General features: G+C 43.3%; 1 protein-coding gene across 1 annotated transcript in view; it reads left to right on the top strand.

Annotated features, from left to right (window-relative positions):
- Window positions 1–16,204, top strand: part of LOC311054056 (acid-sensing ion channel 1-like) — a gene marked incomplete at its 5' end in the record, with an annotated part of 138,388 nt that overhangs the window by 3,583 nt on the left and 118,601 nt on the right. The window contains one exon of the mRNA XM_084069936.1: window positions 14,916–15,111. Coding sequence (XP_083926062.1) covers window positions 14,916–15,111 — 196 coding nt within the window. The remainder of the gene's footprint in view (window positions 1–14,915; window positions 15,112–16,204) is intronic.

Raw genomic sequence — 16,204 nt, 5'->3', positions numbered from 1 at the left:
TTTGGTTCCATTTGGAGTCCATTTGGTTCCAATGGACCCCAAACGGGTCCATTTGGTTCCATTTGTACACTCTCAGAGTTACACACCTGTAAGGAGCCATTTGGAAGCCCATGACCCCAACTGTAGACCCTCTGGTGTAACAGAGTGTTTCCAGTGAGCCAACATGCACAATATCAGCACCCTGACTCTGTTTGACCAGAATGGAACAGAGCCTTCATTAGTATCATTGGTAACACCTGTGAATGTCTTCATAATATGGCTGCTGTGAATAGAGGGAAGTCCCCACGGTGTGCTCAGCCCCGCCCCCACCCCCCCTGCAGGGGAGGCGAGGGAAGTCCCCACGGTGTGCTCAGTGGAGCAGCAGAGCTGCCTGGAGGAAGTAGGCTATACTCCAGCAGTTTCTCAATATTTTTCATGTCAAGGAACCACAAATTGATGTACTGTATATATTTGGCTGCGGACCTCCATCTGAACATTTTTGTCGCCAGGGAACCCCAGAAGAGAAGATTTGTGTTAAAAAACTATTCAACATTTTCCAAACATTTTCGATTTCTTTCTGATATTTTCAAAAAATAGCAGATGTACAAGCTCACAGCAATACTCTAAATCTGCAAAGTAACTACATGTAGTAACTAAAGCCGTGTTGAAGTATAACGTGTCGAAAATTGGTAGTAAGTAAAAGGACCTCAAATTCGTGCATTAGTAACAGTACTTGAGTATTTCGTCTCTGTCGGGTGGAAACCTCATTGATCCAAAACTGTTTGTTTTCAGGATTCAAATTCGGAAAGCATCAAAAGTAGCCGATCTACAAGCTCGTAGATCTGCTACTTTTGATGCTTTTGTGTGACGCTGTAGTGTGATCAAGTAGGGCGTTGATTTACAGAGACAAGTAAAGATGAAATGGAGATAAGTTGTTTCTGCCCGACAACGATATACTAGTCACATTCCACCACTGGCAGGGAGTGGAGTGAAGCCCCCCCCCCGCCCCCCCCTCCTCGTCAGGGTCCTGAGAGAGTAGAGGAGCTATTTCCGTGCTGAGCGGTGATAGCCCCGCCCCCGTCAGACTTATACAGCCTTGATTAACACATTTTCAGTGATTAACGCGGTGCATCGGGCTCCCTGAAGATGAGCACACACACGCGCACACGCACACACACACACACACACACACACACACGCACACGTGTGTGTGTGTGTGTGTGTGTGTGTGTGTGTGTGTGTGTGTGTGTGTGTGTGTGATAATAGACATGTAGTTGGTCCCTTAGGTGTTGTAATGCTATCTCCAGTGTCATCTGAGACAGTGGATCATCATCACTGACTGGACAGATGGTATAATATGTTGTTGTGTGAGGCCGATTACAGAAATGTCTTCTAAATCCTAACAGTTTTCAGAAAAACATATGTTTCTATGTTGGTGGTTCTCAATCTTTTTCATGTCAAGGACCCCCAAAATGATATGTATTTGGCCGCGGACCCCCATCTCAAAATATTTTGTTCCAGGGACCCCCAGAAGCAAAGATTTGAGTTAGAAAATGTTTTAAAAACGCTTAAAAATATATATATATTCAAAGATGTGCAGAAAATTTCACGATTTTTCAAAAAATGCAGATTTACAAGCTCATAGCGTGGCACGAAGTGACACACTATGAGCTTGTAGATCTGCTATATTTTGAATAGCCAAAGTATGAAATAATGGTAGAAGTGGTTAAAATCTAAAATGACACAGATACGTTCTCGGTCTTAAAGGGTTAAAACCCATATACTTCAGTTGATCGGGCTCCCACAGGGCTCTGTACTAGGTTTGCTCCTTTATCACCAAGACGTTGTGAGCTTGTAGATCTCCTATAATGTATATTCACCAAATGTTCACCCTAGAATGACGATGCTAGCTGTGTTTTAACTCATTCAGTGCCAGGCTTTTTCAAGCCTGTTGATCCCTGTGCCATGGAAAAGGCTATTATTTTACCTTTTCAATTGGTCACAGAGTGTTTGTCTTCAGTGTGATTGATCCCCTGATGGTTGCTAATCACTGAGTCACTTCAGGTGTGGTTTCACAAATTTCAACGAGGTCATTGTGACCTCGTTGACATTTGTTTTTGATGTTTGAATGTGGCATGGCACACTCAGAAATACAGGGTTTACAATGGTAGGAAAAATGTTTTTTTTTTCTCCGTTTCCTTTTTAACATTGAAGTGGATGGAGCAATAAGTTTTTGAAAATCGTTTTCTCCTAGTTCCTTTGAGATAAAAATAAAAAAAAAATAACCAAAAAAAAATATATATATTTTGGAAAAAAAAAATTTTTTTTAGGAGACGTCAAAAGACGTCATTGGCACTAATGGCCAATTGAAAACAGCCGTCAAAAGACGTCATTGGCATTGAATGAGTTAAAAAGAACAGAAAAAAGCATAAAAGGGAGGGGATGTGAGATGAGCGAATGAACCTTAACAAGCTTGTCAGTTAACCACTTAAACCCTATATGGTTGAGCGGAGTCCTTCAGGGCTCTATTCACCTTATTCCTGGCATTCTCTAGGGCGCCACCAATGCTGCTTCCTTCAATATCTGTTCACTTCCTCCCTAGTAGGCTACTGCTAGATATGGCAGTGCACGGCGGATTTGTAGTGGGTGGGGACTTTTGGGCGGGCGCCCGCACGGGGACTTCTTTCTTCTACATTAGAAGAGTTAGGACGTCACATTCTAATAGAGCCCGAATACCCAATCTCAGCACTGGCCGCAGAGGTGCACCTTGCTAATCATTAGACTCCCAATCCACTACCACTGGGAGTCTAGGTGGGACTCTTGCTTGGGACAATACTTTTTCAAACAACCGCGGACTACTTTTTTTCGCCGATAAGTATAGTTTTGGACCGGGCGCAGTCTCAAGCGAACTTGAGCCACGAGAGGCACCACCGAGCGCGCTAAAGCGCGCAAGTTGCCGTGCCGAACGTTGCGAAGTTCGCTGTGAGCCTACTCAGCTCCGTCCAAGTTATGTACCGATAGGCACAGAATAGTAAATGATGTTGTGGGGACTGCGTTTGCCCCAACTGACACTCAAAGTGACTACTGGTCAATCACAGCGCGTCTTTCCCGGGACTTACACAACTCTCAACTTCCGCAACAAATCCGCAGTGCATTCCTAAAGCTCGCGAAAACAAGCCCAAAAGAAGCAACTAGGCTCAGTTTTACCATTTTACATCGGCTATTTGAAAATAGCTGATCAACAAGCTCACAATGTGTCACTTCACGACACGTTGTGAGGTGGTAGATCTGCTATTTTCTAAAAATATTGGGGGGGGGGGGGGAAGTAAAATATTTGGAATATTTTTGAAACATTTTAACAACACAAATCTTGTATGGAGGTCCCTGGCACCACATATTTTCAGATGGGGGTCTGCGACTCTGCAAACAAATACATATTAATCTGGGGGGCCTTAACAAGAAAACATTTGGGAACCACTGGTTTAAAAAACATTAGAAAGCAAGCCCAATTAAGCAACTACACTTATTAAAAAAAGGCCCAAATTGCTTATTATAAGCAGACATGGCTCACTGGCAAACAGGAAACTCATTGATATGGGGCTCCCCACCCATAGACATATAGCGTAGGAAAGCTGTAGGCAAGCTTCCACGTGTGTCACAGAAGGGGGCGTTCGGTAGGCCAATCAGAGCCAGGTGGGGGGTCTTTTTGTAACCCAGCTCTTAAACCTTTAAAAGGCAGCAGCTGCGCAGCATCTAGTTAGTTGGAACTTGGCAAACTCTACACTCTGGATTTGTGCAATAATAAATGGTCTTTTACTGCTCTACAGTTTAAACAGGTTCCTATAGAGACATGGTCAGTTTGTGTTCAGCTAGTAGTATAGTATTATTTTATCATTACCATTATGATACTGCTCTGTGACTTTGGAATGATATGCTTTTGGCTGTCTTGGAGTATTTGTGTTATACTTTGTTATGCTTTCAGTGCCATTAAAATATGGAACACAGACATTTAATTTGTAGTTGCTGTTTTTGTCAAAGAAAATTCTCAAATGAACAATTATTTCAGTCTTTCAAAGTTGATAGCTCTATTCTGACCTGAATAGCTAACATTAAGGATGTTGGATAAAGGCAATTCTGCAATGTGGCCAGCATATTTCATGTAGTCTGTCAATGAATGGAGACAAAAAAGATTTTGTCTCCTCGATACCAGTTGCTCCAACAAACTGCAGATGCCAATGAGGTATCTAGGTTTCTACATGTATGTCCCCACCTCCCCTACCTGGCCACGCCCACTGTGGGCATGGCCAGGCCCACAGTGGGCGTTTTTTCCAGGAATAAGGTGAATACTGGTATCTTTTCAGTTTTCTGATATTGTAGGGAAAGCTTTCGCCCCATCGACACAAAGAGAACATTTTCCCCACAATACAGAAGCTGGGATTTAAGTGGTTCAACAGATATAGGACGAGTCTCCACAGACAGCCTCACACACATCTGTGGGGGATTTTTTGACTGTCATGTGTGTTTCTACAGCCACTGTCATGTGGCTTTGTACAGTCATCAATCAATCATTCAGCTACATGTCATGTTAACCCTGAGCTGAACACTAAACGGAACACGTGTGTGAGCGTGGCTGCCGGTTTGACTGACGAGTGTTGGCTGTCATCCGGAATGTCATATTCTTCAGAAAGGATACCTTATGCCATGTCAAATTATGGAATGCACTGTACACCCGTCCCTTTAGTCCTCTGCTGTAGTAAATAGAACAGCAAGAAGCAGTGACTGAAGTCTCCGATATGCTCTTGGGCCCTAAACCCAAAAAAATAGAGTGCTTTTGACATTAACCCATTCAATCAGGGAACGCATCTACTGTACAAATGTCTTCTCCAATTCTGATTCTAATGTTGCTATAATATCAGTGGTGCTCAAACTTTTTCACGTCAAGGACCACCCATAATTAAATGTATTTGACCGCCGACCCCCCATCTTAAAATATTTAGTTCCACGGGCGCTATGAGCTTGTATATCTGCTATTGTTTAATAGCCAAAGTAGAGTTAGATTCCATTGAGAAGTGTGGCCTCTCCTCTTTACCTCCACTGTAGTGGAGTCATTGGTCTGTGGACTCTGCTGATCGTGTCAGCCTATAGTATGCATTGTGTGCTTATTGGATGTTATTTCATAAGTGTCTTCTTGGCAGGTTGGCCCACCCTACCGACAGCTGGGAGTAAATAGCCTCACCTCAATTACAGTGCATAAGCTATGTTCCCTTTTAACCCTTTAAGGCCGGGAAGGGAACGCATGTGTCATTTCAAGAAAAAATAGCAGATATACAAAAATAGCAGATAATTTTTTTGAAAAATCGTGAAATTTTGTGCAAAATGTGTATATACATTTTTAACTCAAACCTTTGCTTCTGGGGGTCCCTGAAACAAAATATTTTTAGATGGGAGGGGGTCCCCGGACAAATACATATTATTTTGGGGGTCCTTGAAATGAAAAAAGTTTGAATACCATTGATAATATAGCAACATTAGTAAAATAAAAAATAGAAGACATTTGTAAAATCCCCAGAAGCAAAGATTTGAGTTAAAAAACTTTCGTTTTAAAAAAGTATATATATATTCGAACTAAAGATTTGCACACATTTTCACGATTTTCCCCCCAAAAATTGCAGATATACAAGCTCATAGCGCGGCACTCGGTGCCGCGCTATGAGCTTGTATATCTGCTATTTTTATGTAGCCAAAGAAATTTTAAAATGACACACAGATGCGTTCCCGGTTTTAAAGGGTTAATGTACATTAAGACAACCGCATGGCAGCGAGGGAGGAAGAGTGCATCTCACCACTCCCACCGTGGGCGGCTGTCCTCTCACCTTTTATGCTAAAATGAATTTATGTTGTAAATATTGAAGCTGAGCCATGATTGATTTAATGCCCACGGAAGCTTTCAGTTTGATGAGCCTGACTCCAAACAAAGATGCATTATATGATCCACCCTGAGCGTTCAGCCCAGTTCAGAACAAAGATTTAAACCAACGCTTTAAGCCTGATACCTTAACCCATTAAGACCAGGAACGCGTCTTTGTCATCTTAGATTTCTTTGGCTATTCAAAAATAGCAGATCTACACGCTCATAGCACCGAGCACCGAGTGCATTATGAGCTTGTAGATCTGCTATTTTTGAAAAATCTTGAAAACATTTGCAAATCTTTGAATATATATTTTTTAAACCTTTCATTTGTCAAATATTTTGTATATTTTTTTGGACGAATAAACAAAGCCAAAATGTGTTGGTGAATTTCGCATCAAACTCATAGATGCTTTTATTCTGCGAAAGCATATTCTGTGCACTTAGATTGATACTAAAGTACAGTGGTGGAAGAAGTACTCAGATATTTTACTTAAGTAAAACTAGCAATATCACAATATAAAAGTACTCTGTTACAGTGTAAATTTTGACAGCAAATTCTGATTTAGTTTTAGTCTTTAGGTCGTTACACACCGGCGATTATGCGAATATACGCAAAATTCGGACTCGTTCCGAATAATTAAAAGACGCTTTTTCGCTTTGCTTTTTTGCTCCATGGAAGCTTGCATTGACTTTATAAAGTTTAAAAAAAAAACGTATTATTCGCATGAAAAAATCGCCCCCGGTGTGTAAGGAGCTTTAGTCTTTTGAATAACACAACATTTAGTGTTAGTCCTATTTTAGTCATCTGAAATAGTTTAGTCTTAGTCTAGTCTTAGTCGACTAAATATCAAAACCTTAGTCTTTTAGTCTTAGTCAACAAAATTAACACTGCTCTGTTACAAGTTTCCACAAGCATAGTTTGATTGACTGATTCAATACTTTATTAACGTTTTTTAAAGGTACAAGCAGTACAACAAGTTAAAAACACACCAAATGGATGACACAAAAAGCCAGAGGCTTGTTTCCATTGTCGTTTGATGTCTGATTCATCATTATGTTTATCTGAATGTGACATTAGGTACAGAGACACTCTTATCTGCTCTGAGGCACTCGTACTGTACGTGGCAGAATCCATGCGTGACAGTTATTAGAAAAGCCTTCCTGCTAGATCAATTGCAATAGTGCCAAACCTCAAACAGAATGTTTATATGCCAAACATTTGTCAAAACATAAAAGAACATTTAAAAACAATGTCTGTTAATCAATCTATTGCTTGTTTTTGAAGGATGCATGACTGGCAGGTTTATGGACAATGAGGCAAATTCAAACCGACGTTTATTAATATTTCAGTTGACACATTGGGAATGAATTGGGCCCCTTCCTTACTTCCTTCACAGGTGTTACCAATAATACTAATTAAGGCTCTGTTCCATTTAGTGTGGCACAGTGGTCGTTTTATTTTCAAGGACCCCCATAACTCTGAGAGTGTACAAATGGAACCAAATGGACCCTCACGGGTCCATTTGGTTCCATTTGTACACTCTCAGAGTTACACACCCACCATAAGGGGCCATTGGGAACCAAAATGCGTCGGACTTTTACTTGTAGCAGAGTATTTCTACATTGCAGTATTGATACTTTTACTTAAGTAAAAAATGTGAGTACTTTTTCCACCACTGGACAAATGTGGTTTGTTTTTGTGTGACTGGGACACGTACAAGACATTAATTCACTGCTGTAAGCCTTAGACCAAAACAAAAACACCTCAGTAATTCTCTTTGTTCTTGCCATGCCTTTATATTATTAATATTTTCATTACTGAGCTCAATATTAAAAAAGGAGAAGGCCATTTCTTATCCAAATTCACATTAGTGATTCAGCTCATGTTACAGGACCATTCAGTCGGTGCTTGTGAATATAATGTGTTTGTTTTTTGTGGCTAAAAACAAACCGGAGAGTGAACCGTCTATGGCCTCCAGCTATGTGACTGTCAGTGATTGTGAGAGTGACATTAGGGACCCAGACAGTGTTTGTGTGAACCATTATGTGCAAGTAAACTTTATATTATGGTCTGTGAGTGAGTTACTGAAAGCATTATCCTCAGAGAGCCACCGTTCATAGAATATAGCCTGGTTTAGGCCTATACCTAAAGCTGTGCGGCTAAGGTTCATCTACGCTGACGACATCTGTGTAACATCCCAAAAGAGTACGTTTGAAGCAGCAGAAGCAAACCTAACCTCAGCCCTAGATGAGCTACTCCTCTACTACGAGCGCAACCACCTACTGTACACGCAAACCCTGCGAAGACTCAAGTCTACTCGTTCCATCTCAGGAACCGGGAAACCAACCGACCTCTTAACACATTGACTGCCAGAGTTTATTCATAATGTACTCACCCCTGTGCCAGCGATTTTCGTGTTCTTTTTGTTGTTATTTTGTAATTTTTCATTCAAATAGTTTGTCTGGCTGCGGTTTTAAACACATGCGACAGATCGACCAGCAGAGAGCAGCAGATCGACCTCTTGATCACTCGCTCACTCGCTCGACCCCCCCCCAAACAGGCTGAAACAGTCCATACGTCATATCGGGATGTGACGTTTTCGCAGATCGCCGATCGGGCTTCAGTTTGATGGTATACATGACGGCAATAACTGTTCGTCATCCAAACTAAAGAAAATAGAACTAGAGCTCTCCGTTCGTTTTTATACCGGGTGAAAAAACGTGTTTTTCCCTATTCTGGTCTAAAATGCCTAAAAAGGCCTTCCGAGAACCGGAAACGGAATCTGCGCCATGAATCCGGAACCCGGTGAGTGTGAAGTAAACAGAAAGCGAAACTGACGATGAAAAATTCACAGAACAGCGCGATCACAGATTAAACAATGAAAAGACAAAATAACACATATATGCGATCTTTTGAATTTCGGCAATCAAGCGACATAAAAAATACCAAATTCAGTCAGCTCCCGAAACAACATCCTACGGAAACTGAGCAATTCCAAGTGGGGAGCCACAGCACACACATTAAGATGTACAGCTTTGGCCCTGTGCTATTCCTCTGCGGAGTACGCGTGTCCTGTTTGGGAGAGATCAACCCATGCCAAGAAATTAGACTCAGCGTTGAACAACAGTCTCGCGCTGCTGGTATGAAATGCTTGCCTTAGCCGCAGCTTTCATTACACAGTAGCAGGAGTTGGTTGGGCTTGACGTGCCGGGACAGCTTGTACACGACCCAAAACCTGTCTGGTCTCACGTGGTATGAGACTGTAATCCATTGCCCGGAAGACTTTAGGTTAGGGGGAGGGGACTAACAAACCAACTCCAAAACTCCAGAAGCCATAACTGGTGGAAGGTTGGGCTTTGGGCTAGCAACCTGAACTTGTAAAAAAACTCTTATGCTACAGAAACATTGATGAAAAACTTAAAACCCCAACGTCTTGGAAAGGAAGCCTCTTCAGTGCCCCACACCGAAGAGAACATGACGACGTACATGGAAAACCGCAAGGAGACAGTGCGTCCGAAGCTTCTGACCCCTAGACGACCCACCAACATGGCTACATGGAACGTGAGAACTATGTACGCAGCCGGAAAGACGGCTATAATAGCGGAGGAGATGAAGAGGTACAGACTATCTCTCCTTGGTCTGTGTGAAACCAGATGGCTCTAGTCAGGGCAGGTCAAGTTGGCAAGCGGAGAATCCATACTGTACTCTGGACACCCAGACGACTCGGCACCACATACAGAGGGAGTTGCGTTCATGCTTTCCACAGAAGCGCAGAGGGCCCTCATCAGTTGGGAACCCGTCAACTCACGGATTATTACAGCCAAATTCCAAACTACACATAAGAAAATAAACCTTCAGGTAGTACAATGCTACGCTCCCACAAACGACGCAGACGATGAAATCAAGGAACACTTCTACAACCAACTATACCACATACTTGAGACCAAAAAAGGAAAAGACATAATGATTCTGATGGGAGACATGAACGCAAAGATAGGAGGAAACAACAATGGCTATGAACTGAACATGGGAAGACAGGGACTAGGAACCATGAACGAAAACGGAGAAAGATTCGCAGCGGCTTGTGCAGATAACAGCTTGGTCATTGGTGGGTCAATTTTCCAACACAAGGATGTCCATAAAGCAACATGGGTGTCTGCTGACCATGTAACAGAAAACCAGATTGACCACATCTGCATTAGCCAAAAGTTTAGGCGCTCATTGCTGGATGTCAGAGTGAAAAGGGGAGCTGACGCTGGATCTGACCATCACCTAGTTACAGCAAAAATCCAGCTAAAATTAAAACGCACAACACATAGAGAAGGTAGAGTCAAATTCAACATTCAGCAATTTCAGGATATAGGCACATCAGAACTGTACCAAGTCACACTACACAATCGGTTCCAAGCACTACAAGGTCTACAAAACCAAGAAACCCCTAGATCACTGGAAGATAAATGGGCTAGTCTGAAAACGATATGGAAAGAGACATGTGAAGAAGTGGTAGGGAGAAAGAAGGTAAACAACAAACCGTGGCTTTCCATGGAGACGTACAAGAAAGTGGGTGAGAGAAGGGGGAAAAAGGAGGTACTAAACAGAAGTAAAACCAGAGCAACAAAGGCCAAAGCACAAAGAGAATATGAAGCAGTAAACAAAGACGTGAAGAAAAGTGTCAAAAGGGATAAAAAGAAGTACATAGAGGATCTGGCACAACAGGCAGAGGAGGCAGCAGGAAAAAACAATCTTAAAGAACTATACATGACTACAAAAAAACTCATAGGCAAGTTTCAACAGACACAAGCGCACATTAAAAACACACAGGGTACACTACTCACAACTAAGGAAGACCAACTAAAGAGGTGGACAGAACACTTTAGAACACTGCTCAACAGAGAGCCCCCCCAACAGACAGCAGAGATCCCACCAGCCACAAACCTGTTGGAGATAAACTGCAACCCTCCCACCAAAACAGAAATCAAGAAGGCCATCAAGGCCCTGAGAGGAGGCAAGGCAGAGGGGCCAGACGAGATCCCAGTCGAAGCCCTCAAGGCAGACATCGAAACCTCCACCAACATGCTTTACCAGCTCATGCAAACCATCTGGGAGGAAGAAAATGTCCCATCAGATTGGAGAGATGGCATCATTGTTAAGATCCCCAAGAAAGGAGACCTCAGGGAGTGTAAGAACTACAGAGGTATAATGCTGCTTTCAACACCAGGGAAGGTGCTCAACCGCATCCTACTTGAGAGGCTTCAAAAGGCAGTCGATGGGAAACTGAGGGAAAACCAGGCTGGCTTCAGGAATAATAGATCCTGTGCAGACCAGATAGCCACACTCAGGGTTATCATCGAACAATCGATCGAATGGAACTCTCCTGTCTATGTCAATTTCATAGATTTTGAAAAGGCTTTCGACAGTGTGGATCGGGAGATGCTGTGGAGACTGATGGCGCACTATGGCATTCCCTCAAAGTTGATCAGTATTATTAAGAACACCTACCAAGGGATGCAGTGCCGTGTCCTCCATGAAGGATGCCTATCAGAGGCCTTTGAGGTCCTGACTGGGGTGAGGCAGGGATGCATGCTCTCGCCCTTCCTGTTCCTCCTCTGTATTGACTGGATCATGATACAAACAACGAACAATAGCCGAACTGGCATACAGTGGAGCCTGACCGAACAGTTGGAAGACCTGGATTTTGCTGATGATTTAGCACTCCTAGCACACACACACCAACAGATGCAGGAAAAATCAGGCAAACTAGAGACAGCAGCTGCTTCACTTGGGCTTAAAATCAACTCATCAAAAACTAAGGTAATACGATAATCAACAATAAGAACAACACCCCAATAATCATGGACCAAAAGCAGCTAGAGGAGGTAACCAGTTTTACATACTTAGGAAGCATAACCGCGGTGGACGGAGGAACGGATGAGGATGTCAGTGCTAGAACAGGCAAAGCCAGGACCACATTTAACATATTAAATAAAATCTGGAAAGCAAAAGACATTTCACGCAAGACCAAACTGCAAATCTTCAACTCAAACGTCAAATCCACCCTACTCTACAGTTCAGAAACCTGGAAGATAACAACCACCATACTCAACAAAATACAGACATTCCTCAACCGCTGCCTCCGACGCCTCCTAGGAATATACTGGCCCAACACCATCTCCAATGTCAACCTGTGGGACCTCACTAGACAGGACACAATAGGAACACAAATCGGGAGGAGGAAATGGAATTGGATAGGGCACACACTGCGAAGACACAATAAATCTATTACAAAACAGGCGCTAACATGGAACCCGCAAGGCAAGAGGAAGAGAGGAAGGCCTAGAGCCACCTGGAGAAGAACCACAGAGCAGGAGATGAGGGCGCAAGGGCTGTCATGGCAACAACTGGAGCGGAGGGCACAAGACCGAAGGGGATGGAGGGGTTTCATCAATGGCCTATGTTCCTCAGGGAATTTAAAGGCCTAAGTAAGTAAGTAAGTTGAACAACACCTGCCGCTTGATCACTGGTTGCTTGAAGCCTACCAACTTGAACCTCCTCGCTGGCATCGCCCCTGCAGCGATCACAAAAACTACCAGTGATGAGCGCCTCCTCCTTCATGGACGTGAACCCCCGGCCCAGCGACGTGAGGTCAAGGAGAAGCTTCCTCAGCCATGTCCAGCCCCTAACAACATCTAGGGAAGAAACCAGACTCCAGCTATGGAACCTATTGATATGGGAATCCCCCCTTTCTGAAGACCTCCCTCCCTTCTTTTTTTCTTCTTTTTTTTCTTCTAAATCTTCATCCCACGATTTTGTAACCCCTATGTTTTACACTCAGTGCCAATTGTCTATGTAATCCTGGGCACTACCTTCCCTCTGCCAACCTAGGGAGGCCAGGGCCGAGCTCATGCCTCCTTCAATGCATGAGAGCCTACTGACCTTCTTGTCACCTGACAGGGGAGAGTTTCCCTGGTTGGACGTAGCGCGTGGAAGGAACACGTTATTCCAACCAGTTCCCTTCCCCTCCATCAGGCGCCCCGGCTGGCCAGGGGGAGGCAGTATAGTGACCAGGATTACTGCATGTTTTTGTGAGGGTACCTGCCCTAGGAGACACGGGGAGAACATGCAAACCCCACACAGAGTAGGCCCTTTCGCCAACCCCACCTAGGGTATGGGCACTGATGACGCGGAGGAGAGAACACGCCCCCAGCGCCCACAGCGTCCCCTGCGGGAATCGAACCCAGGACCTTCTAGCTGTGAGGCGACAGCGCTACCGACTGCGCCAAAGAAGCACCACTGTGTCCCGGACGAAGAAGAAGAAGAGACCATGGGTCCAGTGGAAGACACTCAGCCGCCTGAGAACAGGAATGGGGCGATCAAAAGCTGCTATAGACCATATTCACACGGCGGCCATATTGCCATTAAGTCAATGAAATGCCACCCCAGTTGCCACAGCAACGCAATGTTAAATTCCAAAATGGCCGCCGTGTGAATATGGAGTATGGCCAGATGGGGCTACAAAACCGGCCCAACCGTCTGTGAATGTGGAGAAGAGGACCGTACGATGCAGCACTGCCTCGTCTGTCCTCTACTACCCAACCAGTGCAGCTTAAACGATCTCGCAGAGTTCAATAATAAACCAAAGGACTGTGTGAAGAAATGTGAGACTGTCATATAACCACATGCTTCAAAGACGAGAAAAGAAGAAGAAGCTGATGTCATGCATCGAAAATAGACGATCTACAAGTTAACCTCCTAGTTTATTAAAACATTTTTAAAAATCAATTCGAATTGTTGTCGTCGATTCGTTGAAATATAAAACATAAACAAATCCAAAAAACACGCTTTATGATTGTTGGATTTATTGAATAAAGTAATCGATATAATAACAGCTAAGAAAATAATTGAGGGTTCCAGGCCTGCTTTTGAAAAAAATCTGTTTCCTAAGGGGTGAATGAAATATAAATTCTTTACCATTAATCTTTCTTTATATGGAACAGTAAATACATTTTCATCACTTTTCATGGTCACACTATGTTCAACAAGCCGTATCAGATGGTGTGAAATAAAGTTAGTGATTTTAAATGATGTAATTATCTGACACCATAAAACGTCGTCTCACCAGCTCTCTAGAATGCCTTCACGGCCCCCAACTTCTCTCTCTCTCTATCTCTATCTCCCCTCCTCTCCCTCTCTTTATCTCTCCCCCCTCTCTCTCCAACCAACTACCACTCTACACTGCCATCTCTCTCTCTCTTTCTTTCTCTCTCTCATCTCTCTTCCTCCCCCCTTCTCTTTGGCCCCCCTTTCCCCTCGTGTCTCTCTCTCTTTCTCGCTCTCCTCTCCCTGTCACTCTCTCTCCCTACCCGTCTCTCTCTCTCTCCACCCCCCCCTCTCTCTTTGTCTCGCCCCTCCCTCTCTCCATCATGAATTGCTTAAAACCGTATTTTGACATTTTGTGTTTTGTCTGGTCGTCTGTTGTTTTGTCCAGCTGTTTAGACGGTTGAATTTTTAATGGACCACAATGGAAACAAGCCTCTGGCTTGTCCCCCTTGGGGGGGGATATCGTATTTGCTTATCGTTTTTTTCCCTAATAAAGTTGTTTTCTTCTGTATTTCTTTGGCTATTAAAAAATAGAGTGCCGCGCTATGAGCTTGTATATCTGATATTTTTTTTAAATCTTAACAATTTGTGCAAATCTTTGAATATACTGTATGTATTTTTAAAGCGAACATTCTTAACTCAAATCTTTGCTTCTGGGGGGTCCCTGGAACAAAATATCTTGAGATGGGGGTCCACGGCCAAATACATATCATTTTGGGGGGTCCTTGACATGAAAAAGTTTGAGAACCACTGATATAGAAACAATGTTTTTTCAAAAAACTGTAGGATTTAGAAGACATTTGTAGAATCGGACTCAGGTCTTAATGGGTTATTATCCATTTGTTGTCTTTTTTGTACTGTTGAACTCTTACAAATATCATCAATAAAATATTCACCCAACCAACCAATCCCCCTCTGTCTCTGTAGGTATGAGATCAGAGACGTCCATCTGGTGGAGGAGAGCGTCCTCGAGGCCCTGAAGGTCAAGGCCGACTTCCACAACTTCAAGCCCCGCCCCTTCAACATGATGGAGTTCTACGATAGGACGGGCCACGACCTCCATGACATGCTGCTGGCCTGTCACTTCAGAGGAGCCGAGTGCCGGCCCGAAGACTTCAAAGTGGTCAGTTCCGCTTCACATGTTATCCACTATGGGTCAGCGGTTCTCACCCCCAGGGGTCCTCAAAGGGGTCCCAGGGGGTCCCCAGCTAAATTAGTGATAGCTAGGAACCAAATGGGCCGGGTCCATTTGGTTCCATTGGATTCTCAGAGTTTGAGAATCGCTGCACAACAGTTTGTTTGTGTCCAAATGTCAATACAACAACACAGTGCACACTTTTAAATCATCTCTGGCTTAAAGGGATAGTTCATCCAAAAGAATCTTTTTTTTATATCGATTAGTCACTCCATGGAGACTTGAATTCATGGATATGTTTTTTGTTTTTGTCGCATTCCTAAGACAATAATTTGAAAACCAGCGGACCGGTAGGCAGCGGTTCCGGTAGGAGACACAACTCTTTGCGTCTCCTACCGGAACCGCTGCCGGTTGTCAAATTATTGGCTTATATAAATATAAAAATATCCATGAATTCAAGTCTCTAAGGTGACTAGTCAATAGGAAAAAAGTCATTTTGGGGGTGAACTATCCCTTTACATTTTTATTCAGGAGTTTACAGTGTAATGTGGATGCCAGAGAACCAGAGAGTGCACAAAAGAAACTAAATGGACCCCTTACCATTTTGGTTACGTTTGTGGACTCTCTGGGAGTTCAGAATGGGATGGATGGATGGATGGTCTCATCTGTGAGATCTGAGGCAGTATGTAAGGGTCTTCCAATGTAGCATATTGTACGGCATGCTGCCTGGGATCTGGCCTTACATACATACATAACATGTTACATGTACCGCATCCATGGCCTGGGAGCAGCGTTGCCATGTCTGCTCATCATAAGCCACTTTGGGCTTGTTTTCTCTGTGAAGTCTCTTGTAAAATATTGGTAGTTGCGTCTTGCGTTTTTTTTAGCCTTGTTTCTAAAGTGTAGTTGCTTATTTGGGCTCGTTTCCTAATGTTGTTTAAACTGGTGTTTCTCTCAAATATTTTCATTTGTCTGCGGACTCCCCCATCTGAAAATATTTCATCCCAGGGACCCCCATACAAGATTTGTGTTGTTAAAATGTTTCAAAAATATTCCAGATATTTCATATTTTCTTAAAAAA

This window comes from Gymnoscopelus microlampas (genome assembly GCF_963454915.1).
Source record: "Gymnoscopelus microlampas genome assembly, chromosome: 10".
Lineage (NCBI taxonomy): Eukaryota > Metazoa > Chordata > Actinopteri > Myctophiformes > Myctophidae > Gymnoscopelus > Gymnoscopelus microlampas.
Note: the sequence above shows the minus strand (reverse complement) of the source record. Positions and strands in the feature narration are given on the sequence as shown.